This window comes from Octodon degus, unplaced genomic scaffold, assembly GCF_000260255.1.
Source record: "Octodon degus isolate 3935 unplaced genomic scaffold, OctDeg1.0 scaffold00149, whole genome shotgun sequence".
Classification (NCBI taxonomy): domain Eukaryota; kingdom Metazoa; phylum Chordata; class Mammalia; order Rodentia; family Octodontidae; genus Octodon; species Octodon degus.
The window spans coordinates 1667164-1686683 of NW_004524725.1; the positions used below are offsets into that span (position 1 = coordinate 1667164).

Genomic DNA, 19520 nt, shown 5'->3' on the forward strand with positions numbered 1-19520 from the left:
AGTGCCCTTCGAGACACAAAGCGTCTCCCACCTGGGCAGATGTGTATGTTTTCGCTGCAGCTTCTAAATATTGTGAGCTGGTAAGCAGTCGGCGTACAGTACAGAATCTTGGAAGAGCAAGGCTTTTTTTCTTTGTAATATGCTATTATCCACACTTCACCATTACTTCCTTTAAAAATCAAAAGTTGTCTGTAGGGAAAGAGCCATAGCCCTTCTGAAAGAGGACAGGTTGTCATGGCCTTGGTGGGTTCTTGGTGTAGTGTTACAGGATCCTTTCTCCTGGACCACCTCTTCAGCCAGTGGACTTCGGTCCATAAAAACTTGACCAGTATAATGTTTATTGGAATGACCAGCCCTCAGCCTCTTAGTGATTTATTCTTGATTTCTTTTAGTACAAACTAAGGAATACTCATGTTCACTCATTTATTCTGTACCCGAGGACACCGTGTTCTGTTAACTGTTTCTGAGACTGTGGTTCAGACCTCCCTGGCTGCCAGTTGGAGCTGGTCATAGTGCTGATTATGTAGCGTAGCTTCTGGTGTTGAGTGCTGTCACTTGGCCTCCCTTCTTTCAGGACTGTTTTTGTTTTTTTGTTTTAGTATTAAGGGCCTTCCTTACTTAAAATTACAAAACTGAGTATATGGATATATATATCTCCTTTTATTTCCACTCCACCTTTTTTGCTGAATTTTATTAATATACTGTCTGCCCTTCTGAACCCTGTCCTTATTTCCTTATGAAAGGCAGCACGCATCACTCCCTAGTCACTCAATCCAGGCCGCCTCCTCCTCTTCCTCCTTGACCCCCCCACCTATACTGAGGAACTATTAAAAGACATCTCTTTATATTTCCCTAGAATTAATCTCTTCATTAGAGTTCTCTTGCAGTTCCATTTCTTCGTAAGTATGGCGTACGAGATTTTAACTGCTCCATTCCAGTTTTTTCTTCTTCAGTAAGTGGTAACAGCTCCACATCTGCTTGCTCTTGTAGTTCTTCTATCATGGTCGTAATCTTCTTCAAAGTAGTACAAATGCGGCTCTTAGTCTCCTGTTCAGTAGCAACAGGTTTAAAACATGCATATAAAGTTTGGTTTCGAGACCTTATTGCTGACAATGCCTTCAAGAACGTTACTGAATTTTTCTCTCCGGCTGAATCATGATGATTAGATGTGATTTCATATTCCAGCCTGTACTGAATAAAATCCAGATCAGAGTCACCTTTCTGGAACATCAGTTCCAGCTCATCGACCTCTGCCTCCATGTTGAGTAGTTGACATTCCTCCAGGCCTCTCTTGTTTTCCTTGCTTGTGACAAGCTTTGCTCTCTGGCGCTTGTCCTGAGGCCAGCCTTGACCAGCAGAGGAGGCCACCCCTGATCTTAGTAATGGGAGCTCTCCCCTGCTTGCATACTTCTTTGGGTTTCCTCTGGGGATTATCTGGTGTATTTTCTGTTGTAGAGGCCATAGCCACTACAGCATGCCTCCTTCTTTCAATCCCATCCTTCGCCATCTGCCCTGGGCAGTCCTGGAGCTTTGGCATCACTCAGTTGGTCTATTGGTTTTTCATATTTTTGGGAACCATCCTAGGAGGGCGTTCCTAGCATCTCCTGGTTTCTTTGCTTCTTGGGTGTTCCCAGGCCCGTAAACTCCTCCCTCACCAGTGCGTGTTTTGGCTCCTGGTTGAAGCATTCTCAGTACCTGCCCCTCTGCAGACTCTTCTGGTGGCTAGCACATGCTGGTTACTACTTAAAGCTCCTTTAGAATAGAAACCTTTTTTTTTTTTGTATTTAGTGCAGGGTCTGCAGGGTGTTCAGGGTCTCATACTAGATCGGACTCTGTAGTGATTCCCCTGTTTGCAGCCTCCCAAGTGCTGGGATTACAGGCGCGCACCACCGTGCCCAGTCTCAGTTGCTGTCTCAGCATGCCCCGGCTTGGGGCTGGCCCTACAGGCTGGTGATTGAGCCTCCGACCCTGCCTCTGCCTAAGCAGGCACTTTAATCCGCTGAGCTATTTGACTGGCCAAATTTTTTAATTAGATAGATAGATAGATAGATAGGTAGATAGATATCTATATATTTTTGAAAACTCTTTCTCACACCTGTCCCTTGGGTTACACTGATAGAAACTTTGGCCTGGAGGCAAACTGGGTGTGTGTGTGTGTGTGTGTGTGTGTGTGGGTGTGTGGGTGGTGGTGCTGCCCGTGCAGGGTCTTCCGTTGTGCTCCATCACAGGTGAGCAGTTGCTCCTACCCAGCAGACAGGCACCGTCTGTGCAGGGTCAGAAGGTGCACTGAAATCTGACGGGCTAAGACCTACATGCCCAGCCCAGGTTCTGGGCCGGCACTCCCGCCTCCCTTTTTTGCTGTAGTTGTCTCTGGAGTGTGCCTGCTTTCGCGGTCAGCCCTGGGCTTGGTCCTAGCTTTCTCTGATCTCTCGCTGTGGGTAGTGAGAGGTTCTCTGTCTCCAGGAAGCTTGTCGGCTTTCCCATCTGGCTTGCAGTTGTCTTTTCTCCTTCTCTGCTGTTAGATTTCTGCAGGGCACCTATTCTCCAAGTCTTCCAGTTAGTAGTGTCAGCTTAATCCAGAACACATCAGACATACAGACACCCAGCCTACTGCAGCGGCTCAGTCAGAAACTGGAGTAGGGAGCAGGCAGTTTGGAATTTAGCAGGCCTTCCAGGTAGTTTCTGGGCAGACCCAGAATCGAGGACCAGTGTGGAGCTTCTGAGGTACTTACAGTGGCCCTTCATTCCTTTTTTAAAATTTTTTATTTTTTAATGGATTGCAAAATGAAAATCTTCATTCCTAAAGATGATTGTTTTCTTGTCCTTCCAGCTCCTCTTTCCTCTGTAGCCTCAAAAGCCAGGGATGGCCACTGGTGCACCTTCCCACTTCACAGCCTCTGAAAGCTTTATCTGGCCTGCCATCCAGTGCCGGGGCTGTGTGTGCTCTGCCGACTGGTGAGGGGTTAGTGAGAGACTCAGCTCCAAAATGCCCTGGTAGTTCCTGCTTTCTTGGACCGCTCCTGCTACCAGGTGCCGCGTATAGGGTCCTCTAGAAGCATATGTAAGGTGCACGGCATCAGTTAGAAAGATGGGCCCTGTGGAAGGAGGAAGGTGTGCCGGGAGTGGTTGGAAAGATGAGCTGGACCGTGAGTCCAGCCCAGCAGAGTCGACCTGGGTGACTTGTGGAACGAGTGCGCCTGAAGATGGGTTTACGTGACGAGGCCTTCGTACCTCGCCCGGCTCAGTACCTAGTGTGGCCATTCCTGACAGGAAGGATTGGGGGCTGCGTGACAGCTGCAGCCACAGCCACTCTGTGTCCTCACTTTCCACAGCTGGGCAGTGAGGCCTTGCTGGAAGGTTGGGTGGCTGGCCTCTGTGTCACAGCATACCCCGTGGTTCCACGCATGCACATCTTATTCCAGCGCCTGTCCTGCTTCCCACAGCTCTGATGCCCTTCTGAGTTTTACCCCACATATTTATTCCTGTCACTGTTTTTATTTCCTATATGAAAGCCACTGCCATGATTTCAGAAATTTATTTTTCCATGTTTTAAAATAATTTGTAGCTTTAGGCAAGCGTTATTTCTTGTGCTGTTTAGCACACGAAAGGAAGATGTTCGGAGGACTTTTGGTGTAGAAATGTCTCCAAGTTGGCCGCCGTGTGAACCCTTGCTAGTATATCCCAGGAGGCGCATCGTGGCTGTAGGATTAGTGATAGCCACAAGGCCCACTCGGTATCTTGCAGAATCAGTGCTGTGTGTCAGCTCTGCACTACCACCTGGCTGGGGACTCCGGCCTCAGTCCAGGGATTTTGCGGTGACACGGTGGCCTCAGCACAGGTGTGTCTTTCATAAACTTAGAGCAATCACTCGGAGCACTTAGCTTAAACTCCCTTAGGAAAGAAGCGTCTGGTAGCTCCTCAGGTGGGATCTGAGAACGGTCTCTGTGAGCAGGTCCTCCGGATCCGTGGGTGATCTGTCCCCTGCCACGTGCCTGCTCCTGCTGCCCTTTTGGTGCAAGCACTGTCAGAACGAACTGCACAAGCGCCAGACACTGCCTGAGATTCAACTTCGGCATGAATCAAACTGAAGGGGAAGCTGTTCTTGGGGAAGCCGGTTAACTACATGCTGAACATGACAGTCGAGTGAGGTTGTGATTCTCGCCAGCAAGTGAGCCATGTCGCCCTGCTAGTGGGAGGACCAGGAGAAAGCGAGCGGGGACTGGCTCTCACCAAGAAATTGGGTAGAGCCCTGGGGAGCTCTGTGCAGCGCATCTGGATGCTTTTGTTCTGCTTTTTGGCCTGTTGCTGCCTTCTGCCTGCAATTTGTGCCCCTGTTGCAGAAATTGCCACTAGGAAAAACCTGGCAGAATCGTGCTGAAGACCTCCTTGGGCCCTCAGTAGCGGTGCACGTTCCTTGGAACAGAGAGTTTGCTTGCCGGGGGAGCATACCTGGCTTGAACAGCTGACCCCTGGCTGGTGTGTCTCCAACTCCTGCTGTGCAAGGAGCTGCTGGCCCTGAAGGCGCCTGCCATCGTGATGCTGTACATTAGGAATGCAGAGGAGGTGCTCGCCGCAGAGCCCATCCCTGTCCACATCCGGGTATCAGTACAGTATCTCCCAGTGGCTTCCAGAACGAGTGCACAGCACCCCTCAGAATCACTGAAGAGCCACACAGATTGGTCATTGTCTTTCTTTTCCCTTCACACACTCTTGCTGAGACATTGTGGCTTCTCCTGGCATGTGCCACCCACGTGATCCCTACTGAGCGCTATTGGCAGGGGCCCTGGTTGCCCAGGCTCCCCCCAGAGTCTCTTTTTTCCCTGGGGCCAGTCAGGTAGCCTGTGAGCTGTGGGAGGGCCGTGCCGAGTGTGCTCGCTTACTGCTGGCCGCATTGCCAGTGGTGGTGCTCACTGTTAGAAACACAGTTGAGGACCGGCCAAATAGCTCAGCAGATTAAAGTGCCTGCAAACAGGCGCAGGGCGGGGGTTTGATCCCTAGGCCTGCTGTGTTGGCCCTGCCCCCGGAGCACATTGAGACAGGAATTGAGACTGGGTGTGGTGGCACGAGCCTGTAATCCTAGCTCTTGGGAGGCTGTAAACATGCAGATCACAATGAGTCCGATCTAGTAGTGATACCCTGAACACCCTGTAGACCCTCCCTAAAATACAAAAAAACAAAGACATGGTTGAGAAAGCAGCTGCCACGTCAGCCCGCTCAGAGGAGGATGTGCAAGAGCCGCTGTGGAGTCCACCGATTGGCCCCTTGACAGGGATGCACGTTCAGACCCTCCTCAAAGACCTGGTGCAGGGACCTGATATTTTATGTCCTAGCAGGATGTGGTCTGTGACTCATGGACAGGGACATAGAATGGAGAGCACCTGCCGCCCCGGATGGTAAGACCCCTTGCCGCGGGAGCTTGCTGATCTTATCCTGGAGACACGACCAACTGAGGCACACTCAGCAGGTGGACAGATGCTGTTCCTGTGCCCTGCTGCAGAGGCTGATTACAGTCTGGCAAGGGCCACACCCCAGCAAGAGGCTCCTTACATTCAAGTCTGAACGTGCCTCATGTCAGTTGAAGGAGGAAGAGAGCTGCTGAGACATTTGGGCCTATCCTAGTGGGTTTATGCAGCTGCTATCTGCATGGGACAGTGATGCCAGTGAGAGAGCCCTGAACAGACCACTGTGGCCACATGTGTCAGCTTTTGTCAGGGGATCCCTACCTCTGGCTCGCATCTCTCCAGACAGTGTATTATACCCTCGGAAGTGCCACCAACACCCTGGAAAATACCAAGGCACAAAGCATCTGACAAAGTGCATATGGCCTGGCATCCTGCCCGCTGCCTGTTCTCTGTGGGCCGTGGGCCCTTTGCCCATGGGAGGACGCCAATTGGATGTTCATAATGTGGGTAGAATGACCTTTGCTGGAGGCTGTCGGAGGTGGCTCACTGGGGCTCCGGATGGGCTCATCTCTGGCAAGCTTCTCGATGCCTCCAGGTCCTCCTGGATGCCGACTTGGCCTGCCCATCCACCCTGCTGACAGAGCGCCAGATCGCTGCTAGTGGCAGACCCCTGGCTTCCGTCTCCCAGGTTCCCTGGGGAGGTATCAGGTGGTTACTAAGCTTATATGTTTTGGAGGCCTGAAACCAAGAGATTCCTGGTCTTACTGGACCTGGATCACACATCCGTCTGGTTCCTGTTTCTCCAGAGCGCAGAAAGGTTGAGAACTGGGGACTGGGAGGCTCTTTTTATTCATGTTTTTAATAGTAAAGCAGATTCTGTTTTCTTGTAGCAGTCTGTGAAGGAACACACATAAAAACCTCCCATCAGATCTTTCCAGATTTGAATCTGGAAACAGTGTATTTCAAGTAAAAATATTTTTCTGCTTTACTTGTAAACTCACTTTTGTTTTTCCCCGTAGGCCATCAAGCCCTGTCGCCCTATGACCAACAACGCTGGCCGACTCTTCCACTACCGGATTACAGTCTCTCCTCCTACCAACTTTTTAGTAAGTTCCTAATACAAGCAAATTGCACCTCATTCAGAATGTAAATAGATTAAAATGTGAATATACTCATTCAGTTATTAAATAATCTTTCTTTTAAAAGTGCCTTTGTTGCTTAACTGGCCTTCATGAGGGTGCTCATGTCAGCCTCCCATCACTATACTGCTGTATATTTTTTCATTTCTATCATTGGTGCCGCGCAGTAGCCAAATTGAGAGTAGCCAGTGAGTTACGGAGCTGTTCACTGCCGCAGCGGAGTGGGAAAAATGAGTGGAACATTTTCCCATCTCTTAAAAACCAGTGAATAGCTTTATTTGTCTTAGGACTGCAACAGAAAATCTATTGCATGTTTTATGACATAATGCTACCTAATGCTTCCGAGCATGAGCTGTGTTCCAGGCACCATTTTAAATGTTTGGCATTTTTTAACTAAATTCACAGTCTACTTATTAAGTATGTATTTTCCCCACTGTACTATGGGGAATTATACACATTTCATAGATGAGACTGAATAACTTGCTTTAAGGTTACTCAGGTGCCACGTGGCAGCTGGGGGTTTGAACGCAGGGGTGAGTTGCAGTACACATGGGCACATAGCGTCCTATGACTTTCTCTCCCAGTATGAAATGCATTAATTCTGTTACATGCATCAGCAGGAGATTTCACTTTCAAAATTAGATTATTCATAATTATCTATTTTAACAGTTTTATTAAGCTACACTGTATGTATCATAGAGTGCATAATTCATGATTTTCAGTCTGTTTACGGGCTGTGAGGCCATCACCATAGTCTAACTTCAGAACGTTTTCTCTGTCCCGAAAGAAGTTCTGTGCCTGTTGGTGGTGCTTTCCCACCCTGAGACTCAGATGGGCCTGGGACCTGCTGTGTGTGGACTGCCTGTTTAGGGCTCATACGCTAGGTGCTCTTCTGCGTCTGGCTGCTTTCGCTTAGCGTAGTGTTTTCAAATTTGTCTGTGCTGTTGTGTCATCGATACTTCCCTCATTTTCTTTGTTTGTTGTTGATGCAGGGAATCAAACCCAGGGCCTCGTGCAGGCTAGGCAGGCACCGCCATCGAGTGCATCCTCAGCCTCTATATTATTCCTCTTTTTCATAGCCAAAATAATGTACATGTGTGAAGACAGGCAGACAGACAGACAGACAGACCGTGCTTTGTTTATTCATCCACCAGTGGATGGCTGTTGGCTTATCTCTACTATTTGCTGTTTTGAATAGTGCTGATGTGCACACTTGTTCTGAAAATGTTTGGGTATATGTGTTGATGTCTTCTGGGTGTTTGGCTTAGAGGTAACTATGTTTAATATTAGAAGAAACTGCCAAAATGTTTTCCAAAGCAGCAGTACCATTATTAATCATTATTTTACCAGAAGTTCTGTTCATTATATTTAATTTAGACTAGCTTTATTGAGTAACTCAATTGGAAATGAAAAGAGTGTCGGGGAGATGGCTCAGTAGAATAAGTGCTTCCTTGGCAAGTGCAAGAGCCTGAGTTCAATCCCTGGTTCTGCCAAAAAAAAAAAAAAAGAAATGAAAAGAAATATTGGCAGAACAGATAATGTATATGTGGACATTTTAAGGTCTTCTTTGTGTTCTTATATATACAATTTTTAAAAGAATGATATTCAATGCCAATGTAAGAATTGTGTTTTTTAGGTGATAATTTGTTTTAGATTTAGAGCATTTAAGATTAAAGGTAGTGGGGGTCTGCCCCTTAGCTCAGTTCTTTAAGTGGCTGCTTCAACAAAGCAGTCAGGCTCAAGTTGCTGGGGTTCGATCCCCACAACTCAAGCCAGCCAAACCTGCCCTGAAGGCATTTGGAACAACAACAACAACAACAACAAAAATTAAAGGTAGTGGGGTAGAGTGGCGCCAGAAGAGTTTCTTGTGGGTAGATTGACATTCATGTCAGCTGACTACTGACTGAGTCTGCAAGTAATGGAGATCTTTGACATGGTGTAGGGATTGGTCCACTGCCCTGTTTGTGGATTGGCTTCTCAGAGTGGGGCAGAGCGGGGCAGATGGAGCTGAGGGCTGAGTTCTGGTACCTTGAGGGCTTCAGAACCTTCCAGGAAATTTCTAACTTCTCTTAATTTTAATTTTAATTTTAAAGAGAATCGAAATAGAAACAATAGATAAGACATTAGAAACAAAGCACAATTTCCACAAAAAAACCCAAGATGTAGTAGTCAGCAGAGGTTGCTATGTTGCGCATTATTACTAGTCCTTTTTTTTTTTTTTGTACTACTGGGGATTGAACTCAGGACCCTGCACTTGCTAGGCAGGTGCTTATTCTATGCGCTATCTCCCCAGCCCTGTTACTAGGCTTGACCATGTTGGTGCTGAGTTTTCTCCCTTTGCGCTTGAGTTACCTGTTGCTATCTTGTTCCTTTTGCCTCTTCTGTTGGTTCAGAAATTCCGTTCAGTAAGAATTAAACGGGTAGTGTTGTGCAATTAAATAAAGCTGCTTCTTAGAAAATGAGGTTGTAATAGTCCTTTCTCTTTTCTTTGTGGTACTAGGGATTGAACCCAGGGGCATTTGACCACTGGCCTACATCACCAGCCTTCCCTCCTCCTTCCTTCCCTTTCTTTCCTTCCTCCCTTCTCCCCTTCCTCGCTCTTCTCCTTTTCTTCCCCCTTCCCCTTATCTCTGTCTCTCTGCCTTTGTATGTCTCTCTGTTTCTCTGTCTCTGTCTCTGTCACTCACTCGCTCACTCGCTCGCTCGCTCAAAGTCTTACCAACTTTCCCAGGCTGGCTTTGAACTTGTGAGCTTGCCTCACCCTCCGGCGTGACTGGGGTTACAGGCGCGTACTCCCACGCCTGCCTCCTCTTTAGCCTTGTGGCATCATCCATAATAAGCGTCACTGATTTTCCAAATAATTAATATCTGGAGCCAGAAGATTCCACCAAACAGAGAGCCACACTTAAAACTTTTGTGTAAAGTTCTCCCCGCTGTTTAGCAAGATGTTGAGCCCGTCAGTTACTCTCTTTCCTACGTCTGGTCGCTTTGTGTCCTGATGGATTTCTGCAGATTCACGTTACGTTGCTTACTTAAGTCGCCTTTTCTGGTTGTGTTTACTTGTAGACCGACAGGCCAACGGTGATCGAATATGATGATCATGAGTATATCTTTGAAGGATTCTCTATGTTTGCACATGCCCCACTGACCAATGTAAGTATATGCCACTTGGCTCCTTTTCCCTACTGGGTTCCTTCTTTCTTCCTTTCATCAGTTCTTCCCAAAAGTCAAAGTAGATTTCCCTCTACCTGGCTGTGAAGTGACTTTCCTTTGTGTCCTGCTGTGTGAGCTGCAGGAAGCCTGCAGGAGTGTGTCAGGTGGGAGTGCGACATCTGTGCTAATGAGTCACAGATTCGGTCTGCAGTAAACGGTGTAAGTAAACATGTGTCAAAATAACATTTTGAGAGTGTGAAAGATTGAAAAGGGAGGATAAACTGTGGAGTAATGTGTTAAAGCTATTTTGGGCTGGTTGTCCTTCAAAAGAAAGTTGGGAAGTTTTAAGGAGAAGCTATTGTATAATCACTGAGTAAAGGAAAAAGAAAGAGCCTGTTGAGAACACTTGGAGCCTGAATTAACTTCTTGCAGTTTTCTGCTTCTGAATCCTAGAAATATGTCTCTCTTCTTTGAGAGACTTAGTCTGAGGAAAGGATTCATGTCCCTGCGTGGGCATTAAGGCTACTTTGTTGGTGATCAGTTCAAGCAGAAGTTCTGCATCTGTGGCTCCAAAGCTCTTCGTCTCAAGGCTGCTAGCCTGGGAGATCGCCCTACTTAGTGTGTGTTCTGGTTGGCCAGTGAGTTGGCTGGCATCGGTGCAGCAGCGGGGTGTCACAGTGCTCTGGCCTGCTGGGCTGGCCGGTGAGAGCCTGCTGAATTGTAGTGGTAGCTGTCTTCGAATGCTGTGTGGTCTTCTCTGGTTTGGTAACATGGAATGATATCTGTAGTTATTTTAGAACAGTTTACTTAAAGCACGAAATTCTTTTCCATTGAAAACTCAGGCTCAAATGTTGTCCTTACCTTGGTCCTTTCTGTCATTCTTTTTTTTTTTTTTTAAAAAAGTTTATTAAATAGGTGTGATTTTAATTAAAAACAAGTTGTTGTTCTGTGAGATTTTCTTTATTGCAAAGTATATTTTGTCCTGGAGCTTTTTCTTTCAAAGGATTATACTATAAATGCAAAAATAAAATCATATGATAGTCCATATGACAGCAAGCTCTAGGGTGGGCCATCTGTTTATTAATGTAGAAAAGGGGCAGGTCTTAATCTTCATAAAAAGGCATTTGGAGGTGCTTAAATTTTAAAGGTTCATGCATGTGTGTGTGTGTCTGTCTCAGACACTCAAGTCCTTTGTTTCCCTGTGTCTCATGGGCTGAGAGTTGTAAAGGCCTCCTGAGGTCTTCGAGGCAAACTCCTACCCCAGGATGATGCCCCTCCCGCAGAATTACTTTTTTGCAAAAAATAGAAGAAATCATTTAGTTTGCTTAAAATTATGTATCATTTTTATCTCTTAATTCTCTAGAAGTGGTACAGACTCATTTTGACTTTTAGGATCACTTTAATCCAACAAGAAAAGCAATTTGACTTCCTAGAGATGAGGTTATATTAGTGAATTCCACTCACTAGCAATGTGATTTGACATCTCAGTCTTGGTTTTCTCATCTAAAGATAAGTGTGTTAGTTGTAGCCATCTTACAAGCTCTCCTGAAAAATACATGAGGTGACACATGAAAAGTGTCTTTCATCTTTCACAGTGTTGGGCGCGTAGTAAATAGTGGCATCCTTGTGGGAAAAGTGCCACAGCCCACTGAGTTTGCCTCTACTTTTGTCACTTCCGCATTGCTGAGACAAATACCTGATGTGCACAACTTGAAGGAGGAAAGGTTTATTTTGGCTCACAGTTTCTGGGCCTTTGGGCCATGTTTACCTGGCTCCGAAGTGGAAACTTAGAAGAAGGTCGTGATGAGGGAAGTTCCTTGCTTGGTGGTGCGAGGATTGGGAAAGAGCCCAAGAACGCATCGGCTCTTCAGCGCCTCCGCTGGGGACCCTCTTATGCCAGCTGCGCTGCACCTTGCTGTAGCCCGTTCTGCTGTGAAAGCAGCACGTGATAGTCTGCTGTGTCCCCAGGAGCCAGTCACCAAGTAGCCTCCTCCAAGCTCCACATGTGAGTCTTTGGGGGACTCTATATTTAAGCTTTTCTTTTTGTGGCTGGTTCAGCCCACCCTGAGGGTGGGGCGGGCACATTATGTGGTGCTGGGATTGAACCGAGGTCCCTGAGCATTTGCCTAAGCTTGTCTAGGCAGGTGCTTTAGTCCGCTGAGCCATCTCGCTGGACCTATATATAAACTCTTAATAGAAACTTATAATTTTTTTTTTTTTTTAAACCTTGGACAAGTTACTACTTGAACTTCATTAATAATAGCTGTGCTTGCGATACAGTTAAGCATACTTTATTAAAAATAGATTTTTTAAGAGCACTTTTAGCTTTGCAACAAAAGTGAATGTAATACAGTTTTTTAAACGTTCCTAGTGCAAAGACTGAGAGATTGTTAGTGTTAAATTAATCACAGTTGTTACTATTACAAAATAAAAGATAAGACTGAAAAAATTCCTGGCTTCAGCATATATTTTATATAAATATTGAAGTTCTTAAGACTTGAAAACTTCACCCTTTAATGAGGAGCCCCATCATTTATGCTAGAGATGTTGATAAAATAAATCGAATTTTAAGTCGAATGTTCTATAGTTCATAGGAATTAGAGCCATCAAAGGCCTCTTGAATTTGAAATAGCCTCCCAAGAAAAAGAATTTTTAAATCATTTTACTGATCTGATTCATCTCCTTGTAAAGCGAGCACACCAACAAGCAGGGCATACAAATGCTGGTCCTGATAGAAGATCAACCAGAGCTTGTCCTGGCGTGTTCTCTTAAGGTTTGAATTGAAATAGATGGAAATTGTTCTTGGCTAAGTGTACCACATTCTGGGAGAATTTTATCCTTTTATGTAGCACATTTGCTGTTATTTACAGGGTAATAACTGGTGTTATTAAGGGCTTTGGCAGTGTAACTAAATTTATAAAAAGTACATTTATGGTATTAGCTGCACAAAGGAAGCCCCTGGGTCATTTCTCTCCTTCCTTAGTTGGCATTGCATTTCCAGTGACCTCAATGGAGAATTTGTTATTTATTCTCTGAAAGTAATAGAGTAAGAATATAGGATTTGGGCGGGGGGTGTTTTCCCATCCAGGATGAGATAAAAGTATCAGCCAACATATGAGATTCTTACCTTTCAGATACTCAACTATGTTTCCACAAGTGATAGTAGGCATGTATGCTGTTTGATGGTGGTGATTGGAAGCTCATTTGCTGATCTTTGCAGTAGTTTCTCGTTTGACCAGTATGTAAAATACAAGTTATCTGAGCCTTAGGGAGAGCTTCGAGATTGAGTTCATATGAAGATGCTGCCTCTTTAACCTGCTCTGGTGGTATGAGTGGAAGTCCAAAAGGGAAATCAGATATATAGAGAGTCCAAAGAAAAAATTTCAGTCAGTGAGTTTTGTGGAAATGAGATGGAAAAAGGGCTATACTTGCATAAATCATCTAGCAGCATGCTTTCACACTTGACAGGAAGAAGTAAAGCTTGCACTTCTGCTCTTTCTCTGCCTGCCTTTTGTGTAGTCCCAAGAGCTCTTGTTTTTCTCTCCTGTATCCTCTCTTGCCAATGGTTCAGCACCACCATCTGGCTTTTCTTCCCATCTGTGCCCCCGTCCCACAGGCATGCTGCCTGGAGCCATACCATAGCTTGGCATTCACGTTGCCTGCTGGGGTGCCCTCCTGCACGATATGCCCTCTGGTACCGCACCCATGTGAAACTGAACTCATCGTCCATCCTGTGTATTGAGTTTGAGGTACTCTGGAATTTCTGCTTTTCTGTTAGTGCCATTGTGACCTACTTGGTCATTTAAGCGCAAAACCCAGGTGTTATCTGATGTTCTTATCCTTCATTCCTATGTTAGGATGGTCACTGTACATCAACAGCATTTCCTAACCGTGTGTAAAGTGTTTCCCTCCTTTGTCGTCTTTCTTTCATTTGAACTAGGCTGTTACATTAGCCTTTGACCTTTGCTCCTGTCTGAGCCTTTCCACACTGTTTTCATAGACTCATCTAAAATGTAAACCATGATAAGTGCTCACTTGAATGTATTTGAAGGTACTTGAATAATTTCTTGTTGCCAAATAGCTGTAAGCCCTGACCTCAGCATGTTTTGTGAGGGCAGCACAGGGGGGCTCTGTCCTTCCTCTCTGGAAATCACAGGGCTTGTGTCTTTACTGTATTATACTCTGCCAGCTAAATGATGGCTCCTTCAGGTATCTTTTCTCTGTCTCACCAGTAGCTGAATCCCTTTGTTCCTTCAACTCTGTTTTAGATGAACTGGAAAAAATCCCTCCCCATCTTTGATGACTCAGTGATTTTTTTGTACTTTATAGTTTTTTCTTTTGCTTGTTTTTAATTGCACTTACAAGTTATTATGTATCATATTCTCTTTGTATTTTTTAAAAAATCATTTATTTATTTATTTGGCACAGGGTCTCCCTACATAGCTGAGACCCATAGTGGCCCTCCTGTCTCAGCCTCCCAGCACTGGGATTACAGCTGTGTACCACCACACGCGGTTTTGGGGTGGCACAGCTGTGCACTCCCACACCTGGTTTTGGGACCACACAGTGTGCCTGGGGTTCCAGGGCTGGCACGGCATGTCGTGCCAGGATTGACTCCAGGTCCTTGCACTTTCTAGGCAGGCTCTTAGACTGCTGAGCTATCTCCCGACTCTCTCTTTGTATCTGCTTAGGTACTTTTGTTCCTCTTCTACATCCTTACGTTTTAAGGCAGGACTAGAGGCTTATTGTAGAATAGTTATGGACCTTGTTAGGAAGCAGTTGTTCTTTTAAAGCTAGGTTAAATCATGCACCAATTTGTACCTCAGATATTTTAAACTGTTTGTAGGGATAAAGTAGAAGTTAAATAATAGTGGCACTAGCGTGTTGCTTTGCTCAGTTTAGATTCAGTACCACTGCGAGGTTGAAAATCAGTGTTGTATTCAAGTTAATTATGAGTTGTACTCAACTATTAACTTAAAGAACATCTAAGCAGTAAGCATCATTTCTGAGGAAAAAAGTTCCAGTAGATGGCATTATAATGCTACTTTTATGTTTTTCTAACCAACCCTTTTGCTGGTAGAATTAAAATTTGTTTCTTTTTGATTGCTGTGGTTTGTAAAAATGATTACAAAGTCTCATGGATAGATTGTGGAGCCAGAAAAGCTCACTTAACATCTCTCTAGGGCCTCTAGGTCTGTTATTTTCCCCAACTAGTCAGCCAAAGCATTCCAGAAACCTCTTTCCCTCCTTTTCTCATTCATTCAGAAATGTATTTATAGAAAACTACTGTACCTAGACGCTAGACAGGTGTCTGCTGGTACTGGGGGGTACGACAGCTGTGGATTTATTTCACGCTGAGCCTTCTTCATTCTCATTCATGCCGCAGGTGTCAGAACAGGGGATGGGAAGTGTATGCTCCAGCGGCTAAGGCTAGGGGACTAGAGCACTTGCTGTCACCTGAGGCCTGGTACCCAGGCATCTCTGCCTTGGGTTTCGCCACATAGCCACACCTACCTCCAGGGTGCTGTGATGGTTGCTTGAGTAAACCTTGTGAAGCATCAGAACAGTGCCAGGCCTCATAAATGCCAGCCACTGGTATTTGTATTCTAACTTAGTTTTGTACTTCCACAGTTGCTTTGCTGAACAACCACAGTGTGCTCTTCGGTAACCTGTGAATCCGTAACTGATACGTTACCACGCTGCCATCATCCCTGACCTGCCTAATGTTTGAGCCAAAGACTTGGAAAGATTTAAAAAAAAAAAAAAATTGTGAGGGGGAAGATTAGTTTATGAGTGTGGTTTTGTTAGTTCTGTAGAGGCAGTATGTTTAATTTTAACGAGTTCCTAGCATGCTTGTGTTGCTGCTGCTCCTGTTAATTAAGCACCAGTGTTGTGCAGGTTTCCTGTGGAGGGCTGGCCAGCTGGGCTCCTGCCATTAACGTCCAGCAGTGTGCTCAGGCTTCATGTGCAGTGTTAGCAGCTTGGACGAAGGTGAAACCTTCTCATCTGTTCATGAGCCTCTGGGGCAGGTAGCAACCGCGTGCGACCCGAGCCTTCCGGGAGGGCTTGTGGGGCTGAACCCCTCTTCTTCCTTTGCAGATTCCCCTGTGTAAGGTAATTAGATTCAACATAGACTACACGATTCATTTCATTGAAGAGATGATGCCTGAGGTAAGGGAAAAGATTGTTTAACAGCTTGCTGTGATTTCTTTTGTTTATGCCACACTTTTTAACATTGAACTTGGCCAGCTCTAGTTTTTTTTTTTTTTTTGCCATAAGAAACCCCTAAAATATCATTTTCACTGTTGGAAAGGTCACAGAGATGTAGCTATAGCATCAAGGTTAAAATTTGGATGATTTTAAAACTCACTGACCTATTTTTGAACCCCTTTCTGCTTGCCTTGCATCTGCTGATAGCAACTTTACATCTGTTTCTAGTTTGTTTTGCGTAGGGGACAGATTTTGGTAACCGGCCATTATCAGAGAGGAAATTGGAGTAGAGCAACTGAAGCTGATAGCTGTTGGAATAATCTTATTCATTATCTACAATGACAAGATCAGTGCTTAGTTCATTTTTCTTCCCATATATTTACATATTTTTTCCTAATTGTTTTTCATTGCGGATGTTCAGCAGCAGATTTATCTAAATATATGCAAGAGATTTAAAATTCCAAAGCAAGATTAATGTGAATCTCAGAATGATTCATTGCCTGATCTTGAATTTAGTGGTGTCAACAAATCACACTAAGAAATAACAACTAGACAGCAAACAAGCTTGTGTACTTAACATTGCATTGAAGTTGGGGTCGATTTCTGGAGCCCTTAGCTCTTCTTGTAATGTATCTAACAGAGATACTCTGTCACAGGCAGGGAGCACGAGGGGGAGTTGACAGGCCTGACACACACGCTTAGCACCTGTTTCATTCTGAACAAGTCCTGCTCATCCTACCTGCCATTCAAAAAGAATTAAAGAGAAGGGGCCACCCCTCCATTCTCCTAATGAGAAGGGCTTTTTGTGCTTCCTTTTGCTTTTTAAGGTCATAAGCCTTGAATTGCTATTGTAAAAGTTTCTGACTCGTGACAGGATCTCACACAGAGTGATTTATGAACCCTGAATAAAACAAGTAGGAAGAATTATGAGGCAAGTCTCATTTGTAAATATATCATCTGCTTAGCTTGTTTATGGGTGAAATTTTGGTACCAATTTTGTAGTTTTTCTTAGCCCTTTATTTGCCTTCATTAAGAACTTGAGCTCTTGTGCAGAGGACCTCTGCTTTGGTGACGTAGTGATGGTATCCTGGTAGGATGGTGTGGTGGACAAGCAATGGGTGCAAGTATTTGTAATGTGATTAACAAAGAGTTCCTAGGACATTCTGATATGATTTACAATTGGTTAGAGAAATGATACAAGTGAGACTTGACATTTTTCATTTTATTTGTGTACTGAAATAAGCTGAGCTGACATTTTTATAGAAATCCTAATGCAATTATTGCCTCCTTTTTTTATCTGAAACCAGTGAGCCATCTTAGGACACTGGCTGAACTTTTTAGGAAATTATGTTTTTAGTCTATAGCTTGAGCAGATACTATCCAAGGCACTTGACTAGAAGACATTGAATGTTCAGTTATTCTGTATTTGCAGATCCACAGTAATTTGATTTTGCTTTATTTTTCAGAATTTTTGTGTGAAAGGGCTTGAACTCTTTTCACTGTTCTTATTCAGAGATATTTTGGAATTATATGACTGGAATCTTAAAGGTAAACAATAGGATTTAAGACAAGAGTAATGCTTATAGAAGAACATAATATATGTGAATACTTACAAATGGGGCAAGGGGTAGAGTTAAAGTTCTTGTTTTTGAAATATTCAGGGAAAGATGTGATTCATAAGAATATTTGCTTTTATTTGATATAAATAAGTTTTTATGGATTTTATTTCATACAGTTTGTCAATGTCTAGTGCTAAGAGTGCTTGCTTCTGTAGCACATATACTAATATTAGCGAAGAAGATGGTGCCAGTTGTTGTAACTGCCTTGTTTTATGTACATTAGTAAAATCTCATTAGTTAACATTTTAAATCTAGTGAACTGTGCTGTAATAAACTTTGGAGATGACAGTTTATTAAAACAATGCTTCTGTCACGCCTTAGCACACACATGAAGTTGTGCACACATGCAGCTGATTAGAGAGATTCAAATACTCGATCCCTGAATCTTGCAACAGTTAACTCTTTTGGAAGTTTCTGCATTCTGGCAAATATTTACTGGTTTATTTTTAAAGTTGTATATTGATGAATGGCTTTTCAAGCCAGGGTTTTAAATGAATGAATTGAATGAGTGGCTTTTCAAACCAAGTGTATTGATGAATGGCTTCTCAAACCAATTGCATCTCTCAATTTTTCAAGCATATTGATTAAAATGTGAAGGAATTAGCATACAAGCATGTAACAGTATACTGTCATGCAGTTATAAAAAGGATCTTGACTTCTAACAGTAATTCTGCTGTGTATATTTGCTCCTCGGGACTCTCTTTCTTCTGGTTTGCTGTGGCTTCCCCATTGTAGTCCTCACTGGATGGTTGTGCAGTTGCCCCATGATTGATGGAGCTACTGAGGTGAAGGGTGGGGGGAGTAGGATGTTTTATGTGCCTACTTCTGGTAGTGCTTCTTGTGGTTACCATAAATCTTAGGAATTAAGGAAGTTGCAGCGTTGGCTTCCTACGGCTGTTTGATTTCTTTTGCCTTTCCTTTTCACTTGTTTGCTCTAGGTCCGCTGTTTGAAGACAGTCCTCCCTGCTGCCCAAGATTTCATTTCATGCCACGTTTCGTAAGATTTCTTCCAGGTAAAGCTTTTGGTTTGGCGGAGACCCAGTGAGATAGCGTGTCTGCAAATCAGACTGCCCTTCTCCTTTCAGTCTTTAGGGACAGCTTTCTCACCTTGGACACTGTTAATTATCTACTTCTCAGGTTGCACACGGACATGTAAAATTTTGCATGCTGGTTTATGCCCTTGCATAATTTATCATATCTCAGGGTTAAATGAACAATGGAAGAATTGATTTATAAGTTTTGGAAATCTGCTTGACAAAATGTCATCCTAGTGTTAAAGTTTACATAGAAAAATGCATGTGGCTTAAATACAAATAGCTAATTGGAAAACAGGATAAAATCTTACATATAGTGACTGTGGTTGTAACAATGCTAAAAATTCTACTATCAGAGTTATGCTTGGTGGGGTTATGGGTTATTTTTTCTATATTCTTGACACATGTGATTTTAATTATTTTACAGTGAAAAAGATGCTCAGTAATTTATCCTCTTGAATTAAAATACAGAAGTAAATATATGACTTTGTTTTTTAAAATGATATTGTAATGGTTTCTGATTGTTTCAGGAAGCTAGCTGTTACATGTGGCAATATTTAAGTACTTTAAAAATGATTTTTTGATGCAGTCTTTTATTCGTCTTTTTTTTTTTTTTTTTTTTAATGCAGTTGTTTAGGTGCCTTTGTTTGCAAAATCCGATCCGTTTTTGGCCACCTGTACCTCCTCCATGGTGCTCTAGTTGGCTTCCTGCTTTGAGTGTCGTGAAACCCGGCTTAGAGTTCCCTCCCAGCAGTTCTGTTGCTAGCCCGTGGACTTCTCCTACGGTCCTACCCCTAGCTCTACAGCTTTTTGACCTTTCCTACTGTAATAACTGTCCCCACCCAGCCCAAAGGTAAAACTTTGAGTCCTGCCACCACCCAGGACCTCCCACCTCTGACTCCAGGGGCTCGCTCGCTGGTGTCCCTTCGTACCCTCCCTCGCATGCGCTTTTCTCCTCCTTCC

The 19520-nt window shown here is 44.1% G+C and overlaps 2 protein-coding genes across 7 annotated transcripts in view; one reads left to right on the top strand and one right to left on the bottom strand.

Annotated features, from left to right (window-relative positions):
* Positions 1-19520, top strand: part of Drosha (drosha ribonuclease III) — a 133874-nt gene that overhangs the window by 33133 nt on the left and 81221 nt on the right. For all 6 annotated transcript variants that reach the window (XM_004642293.2, XM_023702367.1, XM_004642294.3 and 3 more), the window contains 5 exons: positions 6422-6508; positions 9608-9694; positions 15794-15865; positions 17371-17452; positions 18462-18536. In XM_004642293.2, the coding sequence (XP_004642350.1) occupies positions 6422-6508; positions 9608-9694; positions 15794-15865; positions 17371-17452; positions 18462-18536 (403 nt within the window). The remainder of the gene's footprint in view (positions 1-6421; positions 6509-9607; positions 9695-15793; positions 15866-17370; positions 17453-18461; positions 18537-19520) is intronic.
* LOC105743685 (spindle and kinetochore-associated protein 2-like) lies at positions 871-1260 on the bottom strand. The gene has a single exon (XM_012517174.1). The coding sequence runs from the start codon at positions 1258-1260 to the stop codon at positions 871-873; it is 390 nt and encodes a 129-aa protein (XP_012372628.1).

Bases quoted from the DNA above. Each gene is read 5' to 3' on its own strand.
- LOC105743685 (XM_012517174.1), bottom strand. From the start codon at position 1,260: ATGGAGGCAGAGGTCGATGAGCTGGAACTGATGTTCCAGAAAGGTGAC.